The 13726-nt window shown below is 34.1% G+C and overlaps 1 protein-coding gene and 1 long non-coding RNA gene across 2 annotated transcripts; both read left to right on the forward strand.

Moving 5' to 3' along the window:
* The first annotated feature begins 499 nt into the window (after positions 1-499).
* LOC113047137 (phospholipase A2 inhibitor and Ly6/PLAUR domain-containing protein-like) lies at positions 500-1936 on the forward strand. The gene is made up of 5 exons (XM_026208415.1): positions 500-583; positions 658-777; positions 1023-1154; positions 1365-1472; positions 1591-1936. Exons 1-5 carry the CDS (start codon positions 535-537, stop codon positions 1779-1781), a joined length of 600 nt encoding a protein of 199 aa, XP_026064200.1. The 5' UTR covers positions 500-534; the 3' UTR covers positions 1782-1936.
* Positions 1937-9723: 7787 nt separating this feature from the next.
* LOC113047140 (uncharacterized) lies at positions 9724-12299 on the forward strand. Its single transcript, XR_003276219.1, has 4 exons — positions 9724-9873; positions 10422-10512; positions 11009-11133; positions 11917-12299. It is a non-coding gene; the product is annotated as an uncharacterized LOC113047140 (long non-coding RNA).
* Positions 12300-13726: the final 1427 nt, after the last annotated feature.

Below are 13726 nucleotides of genomic sequence, written 5' to 3' on the forward strand. Positions count from 1 at the left end.
TCATAATATATTTATTAAGTAGACATCCTATTCAGAAATAGTTTGGGTAGTAACTTTGATATTTGATATTAATTCAACCTCTAAAACACATAAAAACATTTGGCACCAAATCACAAATGGAGAATCTATTGCCATTTATCTATTGCTCTTTCATTTCTATGAAAACTAGTCCAATCCTTTAAAATGATATATAGTTTGTCAAGATTACTTTTTAACACTGAACCCATCTTCATTTGGGTTCCACAGAGGATAAGTCAAACAGGTTTGGGAAAAAAACACGAGCAGCTAATGACAGAATGTACTTTTTGCAGTGAACTATCCCTTTTAAGATGGTTAGTTTAAGCAGACCTGTACATTCCATGTAATTCCTTAATCCTCCCTTAATAATTAACGGGCAAGTAAGTGATGCAAGCTGAAGTTTCATTTTCTAGAAATGTTCTGTTAAGCTTTCATTTCTCATGAAGACCCTCCTATTTGAAAAGCTATAAAATGAGCGCTGAAACAGAAAGTGTTTCATTCACATCCTGATCGAAGATGGATCTGCAAGTCTCAGCTTTTCTTCTGTTCCTTCTTTTCACTGCGGGTACAAAGACAAAGTGTGTTTGTACTGATATCGGGTACAAATACAGATTATTGATATCTCTCTTTGTTTTAAAGGACACTCTTTCAGCTGTTATGAGTGTTTGGGTCTGACGGGGTCTTGTTCAGATCAGACGGTAAAAACATGTCCCAGTGGATCTTACAAGTGCATGAGTACAACATCTGTGGTACAAGCTGGTAAGTCCACAACGTAACTTCTCAAGGAACTGCTGAATTCCTCACAAAATGTATGTTTGCAATCACAGATTATTCTATTTAGATCTCTGCTATTGAATTTGTTTCTCTCAGATTATAACATTATAATTTTTATAAAAATTTAATCATTATTTGAAACAAGAAATTCTACATTTTGACATTTATAAATATATTTTCTGTCAAAATAATGTGTTAAACTGGTCTTTCTTGCATCATTCATGTTTTAGGTGACATCAGCGGTAAAACAAAGATTAAAACCTGTATTGCTGACTGTCCAAGTGGATCCATCAACTATGGTTTAGTAAAAACATCTATTGCGTGCTGTAACACAGACCAGTGTAACGTCCAAGACGCTCCAGGTATCGTACTCTACTGACCAAATGCAAATAACTTTATTTTTCTTACAAAGGACATTCAATGACATTCCATTCAGGAAATAAAATGCAGAGTGTGCCTTGTAATTTATGAATAGATTGAGTGGAGTAGTTTACAGAGTGTTAATTCATTAGATGTTATATATTGTAAAGAAAAAAAATTATATATATATATATATTTGTTTTATCCTGTAGATCCTTCCAATGTCCCCAATGGAAAAACGTGTTACTACTGTGATGAGAAGAGCTGCTCAAACATATTGAAGTGTTCAGGGAGTGAAGACCGCTGCATTAAAGCATCCGGTGAGAATCTGCAAAAGAAACAAGTTATTTTATCTCTCTTATGTTTTAGCATTTGATACAGATAACAAATACCAATTTAATATCTTGAAAAAATCTCTCTTTTCTTTCTTTCCATCAGGGACTTTCGGTGGCCAGACAATGGTTATAAAAGGCTGTGTCTCTAAATCTATCTGTGATGCTGGATCCTCGGTTAGCGATGTTCAGGGAGTCTCATGCTGTGAGGGGAATCTGTGTAACGGTGTTCAGAGCGTCTCTCAGAGCTTCCTGTTCCTCTGCTGTTCTCTGCTCTCCTTCATCCTGCTGCACTGAATCCAGCAGATCTTCACATCTACAATCAGACACACTGCACTGAATATAGAAAGCTTGTATTTTCTCTGTACAATGCATCTTTTGTGTCCTGGTATGTTTTTTTTTTTTTTTTTTTGATGTGACATTTTTTTAAATAAAATACTACATTACCTCTTTTCTGCATTAATATTTTATAAAGCTTGTTATACTTAAAAAAAAATCTGAAATATTACAGAAATGAAAATACAAACTCGTTAATTACACAACAAAAAAGTATGATAATTATTCAATAATGCAAACAAGATTTGCATTATAGATAGGTCATGAAAGCAGTAATAGGAAATTTAAGCTACATTGAGAAGTAACATTTAAAATTAAAGTAAGTTTATTTTTCACTCAATACATTTTGTGTGTGCAACCAGCATGAAACGTCAAAAGTATAACTTAATACATCATGTGATCCACTACTGGAACTCTCTGCACTTGACTCGTTATAATATTAAATGTTACATTTTATTTTTTGTGCCCAACCCCCCAAATATATATTTATTACCATTTGTTCGTTCAGGTTAAAAATTACAACAACAGACTACATATAATATTCAACATTTAAAAAAAATGTACAAGAACATTTGATAGCATAAGGCCGATGGATGAAGGCATGAACTGATCTCCAAAAATGAGAAAGTCTGAATATGTCTGTCAAAATACTGAAAGTAATTTACAATAACAAACTTGATGATTGTGACCTAGAAACACATGAATTTTCTTGAATTCATGTAAAAGTTTAATATCGGTTTTCTAACTCAATTAAAATATACTTTAGAGAAGGATATATATTATTTAGCAATATTCTCTGCTCTGGCCCTCGTGTACTGTCCGAAAACAGGTGACTTCCTCTATCGTCCGGGTCAAAATTGACCCGTATCGGATTCAATGTAGTTCCACAAAAATTACGACATGAAAATAAAAAATATATATACAATCAACTACAAACAATACACTTTTAATATCAATACTTTTCATACATAACAAAGAATTAATATCTGAATTTATGATTTATATAAACCTTTTTATCCACTACTTTTGACTGCCACTCCCGTGAGTTGTTTGCGATTACACATATTTTAACAATAATATCTGGGTCTAAAGCTAAAGTAATCTTGACAAACTATATATCATCTGAAAGGACTGGACTCTAGTTTTCATAGAAATGAAAGAGCAATAGATAAATGACAACAGATTCTCCATTAGTGATTTGGTGCCAAATGTTTTTATGTGTTTTAGAGGTTGAATTCATATAAAATATCAAAGTTACTACCCAAACTATTTCTGAATAGGATGTCTACTTCATAAATATTTAGAAAAGTCTGAAATAGATTGTTTAGAACACTCAAATAATAAAAAGGAATCTCAAAACTTGTTCAGATGATCTTAAATCTGTGGTTTTATAACAATTTTAATTGGAAAAGTCACTTTTATGTCTAGGCTCAAAAAGTGGGACTTACAGTTAAAAGGTTAATCAGTTTTGTTTTTACAAACTTTGAAATTAAAAAAGTTGCTAAACTCATCGAGACACTAGAATAAATACTGTACACTAGGATGTACTTCAGGACTAGAGCTGAGGAGCTCTGACATTCAACAAAGGAATCTGTTGTTGTGTCTGTACAGATCAGTGTATAGAAACTGTGTATGCATGTTCATGTCCCAAAATTAGGAAAAAGTAACAAAATGTCAAGAAATGTATTCAATAGTATTTCAGATAGACTGAAAAAAATTTAAGATAGCTCATATTTATCATCTGTGGCTATCAAAAAATCTAACCAATAAAAGTTATTATTTTGGGTCTGTAAAGTTGCCTTAGAACATTAAAAAAGGCGGGTCAAATTGACTCAGGGACAGTACAAATTTAATTAATTTATGTTTTTGTATCATGTCAAAACACATCAGTATATTGAAACTTTGCATGCACTTCATGACCTTAAATTAGCAAAACTCACAAAATTTCAAGACAGATTGAAAAAGGAAATTATAGCTTATTTTTACCATCTTTGGCTTACAAAATATTTTTCTGTATTTAAAATAGTATACATCAAGTTTATTTTATTAAGTAGGCTATACTTAAGTAAATTTCAAGTATATATATTTTAAGTATACTTTACGTAGAAAGTATACACATATCATGGTTCTAGTAGTATACTTGAAAGTGTACTGTCTTAATACTCCTTGGGGCTAAATTGGCCCACTTTCTAGTATATACAAGTATACTATAAGTCAAGTCAAGTCTGTTTTATTTTCAGTTCTTCCACATGTACAGTATATACATACTCAGACCCTTTGAAACACATGAAACACTAACAGTAGAACATTAAATACAGATAATAAGATAAAATATGATCACATTATTACAAAGTTTGTTAAGTATAACAGTAGCAAACCTCTGTGATTGTAGTTTGTACTTCAGTTATACTAAAAGTACACTTTGAAGTTTAGTCTCAGTAAACTAATAGTTTAGAAGTTTTATACTGCAAGAATACAGTACGTGTACTAACATGTACTTACAGTGTACTTACAGTGTATTTATCTAAGAAAGTTCTGGTAACACAATGTAACTACATGGGATAGGGTTAGGTTTAGGGGTAGGTTCAGGGTTAGTTATTACATAGTTGTTGTAATTACTATAATAAGTACATAGTATGTATATGAGGAACAGGACTGTAAAATAAAGTGCTACCAGTTTTCTTTAAGTGAACTTTACATCATACTTTAAGTATACTACCATGTCCTTTCTTAAGTTTTTATTTGTATATATTTTTTGTATATGAATATCTGAATATACAAAACATCCAAAGGAAGAACAGGGTATCTGCTTGTAAACAAAAACACTTCATGCATTCTTTTTTTAAACACTTTGTTGTGGGTAAGTTTTATAAAAAAATAAAGAAATATCATTTTGAACAAAAAACTGAAAAAAGACTATGAATTGGATTCAGAATGAATGTGTTAGTATCTGTTGATTGTTTTTCTTCTTCACTTGTGTTTTTTGGAAATTCTGTACAGAAGATTTGTACTAGCGCCCTCTACAGTATAACAAATAAAACACGGATTCTAGGAGCACAAGAAAAGTTCAAATACATTTAGACTTTTTGTAAGTATAAGTCAAGTATACTTAAATATCGTTTTAATATATTTCTGAGGAATTAATAAACTTATTTTTCGTAAGGGAAGCAGCACCATCTCCATCAGTCAAATATATCAGCTGTGATTCAGTTGATGTGAAGTTGACTAATCCAACTTGTGTAACTGTTGTTAAACTCATGCACTTCGACATTTTACTGGTACGTTTCTTGCATTTTTTTTCTTTTTTTTTTGCAATTTGCAATTTGCACAATAATCCTTCAGATCCATACACTCGTAACAGCTGAAAGAGTATCCTTTATTAATAAGATAATGAGTGAGAGAAAGTGAGAAATACATTAGTGATCTGTATTTGCACCCAGAAGCATTACAAACACTATTTGTCATTTTACGTTCAGTGAAAAGAATGAACAGAAGAAAAAGTTAGATTTGCAGACCCCGCTCTGATCAATAGGTGAATAAATTGACGTCTGTTTCAGTGCTCATTTTATAGTTTTTAAAAGGGGAGGGTCTTTATAAGCAAATGAAAGTTTAAAAGAAGTAGACATTACTAGAAATGTAACCTTCAGCTTACATCATTTACTTGCCAGTTAATTATAAAGGGAGGTTTAAGGAATTAATGTATGTCTACTAAAAACCAACCAATCATGGGTTTGTCCATAAAATGAAAGCCATGGGTTCAGTGTTATTTGGGCTCCAACATTCTTTAAAAGCATCATTTTATATTCTGCAGAAAAAAGTGAGTCATTTTATTGAATTATTTAGTTTATAGCCACCAATGAAAAAGTAAAAGGAAGAAAAAACAATAGAATGGATTAAAGCAGAGGAAATATATGAAAAAAGGAAGAAACAACAATGCAATTAAACAAAGCAGTAGGAATAAATGTTAAGGTGCAAAGAAGGTTCCTCAAAAATTGCATATATGTACTATAAGGTTTTTATATAATATGGTTTAGGAACTTGTGCATTATTACAATATGTTCAACAGGAACTATGTTGCTGTTTGTAATCAAAAGAAAGTACACGGGTAAGTATTTTATGACAAAACCAGAGTTATTAACCACCATCGACTGAAACAAAACAAGCAGTAAATCAGAGACAGTTGTTAATGTTCATGCTGACATTAGCCTGAGAAACTGACCCCAAACACCACTGAAATAAAGTGTTTGGATCATCACCACTCCTTATGAGGATTAAAGCAAGTTATTTTCTTGCAACTTCATGTTTAAACTGCTTAGAGATTGCCAAAATCGTTACCACAATCTGAGTCATCTTCAATCACATGATAATTCTCTGTTTTATATATATATATATATATATATATATATATATATATATATATATATATATATATATATATATATATATATATATAAATAAAATAAATTATACATTTGTTGTATAGTATTCCAGGTTAAGGAGAATTAATGATAAGTTAATGAAGCTGAAAGCAGAAAGGCAATGGCAACACAGGGTACGCCGAGATGCCGACCCTGTAAAGAAGGCAGAAAATTTGAGAAAAGACAGAAATAGATGGCACAAAAGAAAAATACAGGGAAAACAAGCAGATCTGTGTGCAATGGAGAACTGGTACAAGTGCAGGTTTTGGAGAGGTGCACAGCAGAGGTGCAGATTAAAAAACAGAGACTTGTAGAGATGACATCACCACAATATACTGAACCAGACAATGATCCACAGATATCCAGTTAATATTAGGCCCAAGAATGGAGTTTAATGTAGGTTATGCAGACACAGGTAGATTAAGGAAAGTTAAGCTCTTTTGCCAGGACTGTCAACATGATAGTATGTAGCTGAACTGTTTCTTCCAAGATGCTGTGTCACTCTATAATTGTTCCATGGTTTATTTAAATATAATAATAGTGCACTATGCACCTTTGAACTGCATTACTTAAAATGCAATGTTTTGCTCTAATGTTTATAAATACAAAATGTACACATATGGCGATGAAGTAAATCTAAAATTCTAGCAAACTGCTATTTATTTATATTGTATCAGACAAAGGCGGTCAGGTTGAAGAAAAGTAAAACAGGAGAACTGAAAGTTTTGCAGAAAACAAAAACAACCGCTGTGTCTGAATCCCCCCAAACAAAAATGTTGAAGCATGGGAAGACATAAAGTCCCTTTAGAGGTTCAAAAAGCCTCCTGTTTCATAATGCACTGATGAAAAAGTATCAGACAAAAGTACCAAGACACTAAAGAAGTACAAGTGCGTCACTATATCACAAACTGTCAGGAAAGATAATAAAACAAAACAAAACTATAGAAAACAACAAAGTCCTCGCTTGATTTTTCTAGAGTTATCTGACTTTTCAAAGAAGAAAATATTAATCAACACAAAGCAAGCTCTAAGAGAAGGCAGGCTACAATAATTTTTTTTGAGAGACAATATATTATAAGCCACTTGACATCAGGAAAAAAACAAACCACAAGAGGAAAAGCAAAACGACTATCTTAGAAGTCCAAGTCCAAATGTGATCCTGCAAGCAACAATCCTCTGTTTGCGTGTGTTTTGCTCCCTGTGACACAGTTTCTGTCTCTCGTGGTATTTATTTGTGGTGTAATAAACAAAACAAGATCTGCAAATTAATTAGTAAATATAAAGAAATGGAGACAAAGGAAACTAACAGATGCAACAAAGTTTAACCTAAAACGAAACTGAAACCAGAATGTAATGTGGAAGCTGCCAACACTTCATGTAGGACTACTGAGAGAAAGTGAATGAAGTGGAAATGAAACCGAAATGCCAAAGTGTGATCGAAGCACGTTTGATTTGGTCTGAGATGCGGTGTGTGCGACATCTAGTGGTGGAAAAATCATATAGCCCCTTTAAAATGTTAAGGTCATTGCAACATTACATTAAATTGAGGAGCTAAGAGAATTGAATAGCTATCATCTTGACCTGGTTTCTCAATAATTTGACTCCAAAAGAAATAGCCTAATTACTTTAACAGGTACAAAGGCAAAATAAAAAGTGTTTGTAATGTTACTGGACACAGATTGTGTACTTTGGCCTAATTGTATAAAATAATATATTGGAGACTCCCTTACCCTCTGGGGGAGGTGTGATTTTGGGACCATCTGAGCAGACCTTTCTGCTGCATAGATACAGTATATGAATATTTTATTGGAACATAATTCATTTTGTTCTTGCAATTTGTTGTTTTCTCCATTTGGGCCGTTCCAAAATGTAACATTTCAAACTGCATTAGCATCATTTATGAGCAGGGGCAACAGATGATTTGATGAGGAAGAACAATATTACAAATAATAATAATAATAATAATAATAATAATAATAATAATAATAATAATAAACAGTGTTGCTCCTATGCCTTTGTATTTTTTGTACAGGGTGGTCAAGTCTCATTCATCAGACATGAGGGAGACAAGCAGCTTTTCCACAGAAATCCATTCTGTCCACTGTCACACATGCACCCCGATTTGATGATGTGCAAGTTTCAGATTCACTCTGCTTTGTAACAGTAACTGTACAGTAGCCTATGGCTTGATAGCAAAATAAAAATGATCGAAAGCAGTGAAGAGGAAAAAGATATAAATACATAATAATTGAATGCCTTTCTCTGTCTTTGAGGATAAGATTTCAAATATGAAAGCAAAACAGTATTTAAATTATTGGTAGCCTAAGTCCAGTATGATTCTCTAAAAGTTATAATACCGCTGGAGTTGATCGGTTAAACTGATTAACTGGAGGATTCACCTCAGTTCTGAGCATGCTATTGATAAATAGTAGATTAATAATAAGTAAACAGTAAAACTATTTGCAATGCAAGCTGCTTTATGATTATGAACACAATACATTAAAATAATGTGATAATAAATTCCAGTTTGAAATATCAAGTAGCATAACAAAGTGTTTTGTGTGCAGTTAAAATAGCTGTAAGAGAATGACACCAGACGATTTACACATTCAAGTTAAGAAAGGCAGCACCTGCTCTCACGTTAAAATAAAGATAGTTAGTTTTTTTCTGCACCATGAAACCCAGGCAATTTTAAAAACTAGAATTATTAGTAGTGGTATTTATTAATAATTTCCTCATTGTTTGGATTAAATGGGATGCACACACCCTTTTCGTGAGTAAACATTGAGTCCTGTCATGGTGAAATTTTCCTTCCGTTTTTATGCCACCTTGTTTTTGTCTCCCAAGGATCCCATGTTATAACTGGGTAAAAGAGCGACTGAATTTCTTAAACAGAAACTTTTTATTTAAGCTATGCTGCCACTACAACAGCAATAAACTTGAGGCTGAGGAAGTCCTGGGCAGTACTTGTTTTGAGCACCAGCAAAAATAAAAAGAATGTCTGTGTACGGTGCCTCATGTCTTGCATCCCATGCACATGAGAAACTCACATGAGAAAACAATCCCGGCTTGCAGCACTTAAGACAAAGACTCCCCAAAGAAGGTTTTATGTGTATCCTTTATTCAGAGAGCAAACCCTGAACTTCACCCTGATAGCGAGCTGCATGTAGGATATGAGCATTTAGGGAAAAGGTGATGAAGGTAAGCCTCTTATCGCTGTTGTCTCCTCTGCTCTTCTACTTCCTGTTTCAGTGAATACACTTCAGATTCTACAGCTGCAGAGTAAACTAAACATGACACACTTTTCTATTCAGACTATACTCAATAAATTGTGTTTGTGCTCTGATTTTCGGTGTCATAGTTTCGTGTATTTCCAATACTTGCAGTAAAAAATGGGGTGTTAATATTCTAGAGTAAAGTTATTTTAACCCAGATAGAGTATTTTCAACATTTGGGGAGTAAAGTTGCTCTATAAGTGGAGTTAAAAGTGAGTGTAAAAATCTGCAGAAACGCAGTGACAATTTCAACTCTACAGCAGTGATGAAAACCTGCCACTCTGCTGTGCTTGTCAAACGTGCTGCATTTCGGTGAAGGAAGATTGCGAAGGAGCAATGCTAGGCCACTGATATTGCTAGGTGAGTAACATCCTGTGTTGTCCAGACCAAAACTGTATTTTTTAACTTTACATAATTGTAAATGTGTGCTGATATTAGTTGAGGTCATATTACAAGTAATAGCAATCCGGTTAATAGCTATTCTTAGCTAACATATTTCATAGCTTCACAGGCAAGGTTAATCTAGCTTTTTATATATATACTGGTAACGTTAGTGTTAGCATGCTTGATAGTTAATGTTGGTCGTATAAAATGATAACTTAGATCACTGATTTCATGTCGTGTTTGTTAAACATGGCTTAACAATTTTAACAGGTTACTGTTCGAACTAAAATAGCTAATGAGCTAGCTAACTTTGGCACAGTTATTTGGTAGCTAATTGGACACCGTGCCTCTTAACTTTAACTAGCCTAATTTGATGCAGAAAATAGCCTAACGTTATATTCAACCAGCACAACTTTGTCTTATTCAGCCACCCTTTGTTATTGCAGTGTAACATCTAAACAATGCATAGTGCATGAGAGAAATGGATAGGTAATTCTTAGTTGATGTATTTTATTTGTTAACAGGGGCAAAATACTGTTGCGTGTTCAATTTGGGGAAGAGCAGAAATATACGTCAAGCTGTCTGAGCTGACATTCGATGCTTTCTTGAAAGAAGGTGGGTACATTAGGTTAAAGCTATAGCCTATGCATCACGCAATGACACAATAATATACCGTTAAACTATTATGTTATGATATCTAGCTAGGTCAATAATAATTTCTGTTGTGCTTTATATTTTCAGTTACACAAAATTGGCTGCAGATACTTGTCTTTCATCATTTAGTGAATTCTTGTGAGAAGGGAATGCATGTTTTTATATATATATATATATATATATATATAAAATTATACAAATTTAAACAGCGTGTCTTAAATTCAACATAACAGAAAGCACGCAGCCAAACATTAAGGTCTATGACCAGTCAGACAGAGGTTTTTGAAGAAATAGTGAAGGAGTCACCTGGAACTCTGAGAATCATGCTGGGTAATCGAGGACTTCGTACTCATTCAGACAATTCGCAAATTAGTTTGTTTGGTTAGTTTGTTTCTGTTTGGTGAGGCCAAAAATTCTTGCAGAAGTGTTAACCAGGTTTTTTTTTACATATTTGTAGGCTTGGACAGTGACATGTCTGCCATCTTGCTGCTTCTACGTCTGCTACCACCATCTGCACAAGGTAGAAAGAGGCCGGGAAAGCTTTCTGCGTATCAAGCTGATCAGCTCATCAGATTTCAAAAGGTATGCTTAAAGGGTTAGTTCACTTATATATTTGTTTTGGTGATTATTTACTAACCCCCATGTCATCCAAGATGTCCATGTATTTCTTTCTTCAGTCGACAATAATTTAAGGTTTTTGAGGGAAACATTCTAGGATTTTTCTCCATGTAATGGACTTCAATGGTGACCAATGGTTTGAGGGTTCAAATGAGGGTTCAAAGTCTGTCTCTGTGTAGCTTCAAAGTCTCGATGTGATCCCAGCAGAGAAATAAGGTTCTTATCTAGCAAAATGATTGGTCGTTTTCAAAATAAAAATACCACAACTGCACGTGTTGTAGAATCTCAAGATGTTCCACATATGCCGTCATGACATCGGAAAGGTCGAATTGTGATTAAAAAGTATATTATTTTTATTTTGAAAACAGCCGATTGTTTCTCTATATAAGACCCTTATTTCTCTGCGGGGATTTTGAGTCTTTTAAAGCTACATTGAGACAGACATTTGACCCTTCATTTGAACCCTCAAACTGTTGGTCACCATGGATGTTCATTATAGGAGAAAAATCCTGGAATGTTTTCCTCAAAAACCTTAATTTATTTTTGACTGAAGAAAGAAAGAAATGAACATCATGGATGACATGAGGGTGAGTAAATTATCAGCAAAAACATTTTTCAAAGTGAACTAATTCTTTAACGGTTGTTTAAAATACATCTTCCATCACCTCAATCTTGTGTACAGTTGGAGGTGATCTATTGTCAGAAGTTAGTCACCAAAACAATTATGTTGAATATGTTTTGTTGTAGGTTGGAACCAGTGTGTAGCAGCATCTAGACAACATCACCAAAAGCAGTCAGCCTTACCCTCTCGCCCAAGAATCCACACAGAGCACCATTCACTCCTACTTGCAAGCATGCACTTCTGTGCAAGGCAACAGGTTCAGTTGGAGCTTTTGATAAACTCTTTGAAGCCCATTACGTCTTTGGTACGTCATACAGTTCTCCATTCCCTCCATATGACACACAAATGTCATTTGGAGGAAATTACACAACTCTCCATGTCGTGCCATATTGCTTACTCTGGTAAACATTTTTATGTTATACATGTTTCTGTCAGAGACAAGGCAATGGGTTTGCAATGTAAATTAAATGACATTGAAATGCTTTATTTTTTTTACAATAAATTGTGAGTTCTGTGATCTAGTGTTATTGTGCTTGTTTTCATTTGGATAGTAGTTGATCTATAATTCAGTAACACTGCATATTATGTTTTATATATATTTTTTAAAACTGCTGAGAAATGAAAAGTAAATATTACAGTGTCATTTTTGTAAAAGTAAAATTGTAGATAAATTAACTCTATACTGTGTAATTGTATTACTCTTAACAGTGTGATTAAACTACAGTGTTAAATACTTTTACACAATATCGAGTAGAATTAACTCTAAAAACTTGACACTGACCAAAGAGTAAATTTTACACTTATTTCGAGTGGGACCAAATGTTATCTGAAACAGAGTCAAATTCAACTCTCTAGGAGTTAAATTAACACTTCTGTTTTTACTGTGAGTAATAACATTAGTTTTTCTGATCATATGCATTTCCTGTTTCCAAGTGAAGGTTAAAAACTAAAAGGGTTTCATAGCAGATTCAGACCTTAAGTCCATCTAGTGATGATTTTATGGAGCCAGAAGAGTCTCAATAAAGATAAATGCACACACTACAGTCACATATGCACACATAGGATTCATACATGCACACACATAATTCATAAATACACACACAGGATACACAAATGCACACAAAATTCACAAATGCACACACAAAATTTAAAAAGCACAGAAGATTCACAAATGCATACAAAATTCAGAAATGCACACAAAATTCAGAAATACACACACAATTTAGAAATGCAAACAACATTTACAAATGCACTCAAGATTCACAAATGCACAGGACAAGATTCAGAAATGTATTTCTGATGCACACACACATATATCTTGATTTACAAACTGCTTGCGGTCTGTGAACTTCACTGCATTTGTGTGTGAATTTTGAGACTCCCTTGACTTGGCTCGACACACAAATGCCTTTTTTTAAACAGGGAATGATCTGCAACCAATCAGATATCTCCCTTGTTTTAGCCAATCAAAAGAATGCACCCCACGTGGGGGATTGTTTACTTATAAGCCAATCAGCGAACGACTCACTTTCCTCACGCAGCGAACGACTCACTTTCCTCAGCGAACGACTCACTTACCTCACACAGCCGGCGACTCACTTTGCGCAGCGAACGACTCACTTTCCTCACGAGTCACGCAGCGAACGACTCACTTTCCTCACCCAGCGAGCGACTCACTTTCCTCACGAGTCACGCAGCGAACGACTCACTTTCCTCACCCAGCGAGCGACTCACTTTCCTCAGCGAACGATTCACTTTCCTCACGAGTCACGCAGCGAACGACTCACTTTCCTCACCCAGCGAGCGACTCACTTTCCTCAGCGAACGATTCACTTTCCTCACGAGTCACGCAGCGAACGACTCACTTTCCTCACCCAGCGAGCGACTCACTTTCCTCACCCAGCGAATGATTCACTTTCCTCACGCAGCGATCAA

The sequence above is a fragment of the Carassius auratus genome, chromosome 28 (genome assembly GCF_003368295.1).
Source record: "Carassius auratus strain Wakin chromosome 28, ASM336829v1, whole genome shotgun sequence".
Lineage (NCBI taxonomy): Eukaryota > Metazoa > Chordata > Actinopteri > Cypriniformes > Cyprinidae > Carassius > Carassius auratus.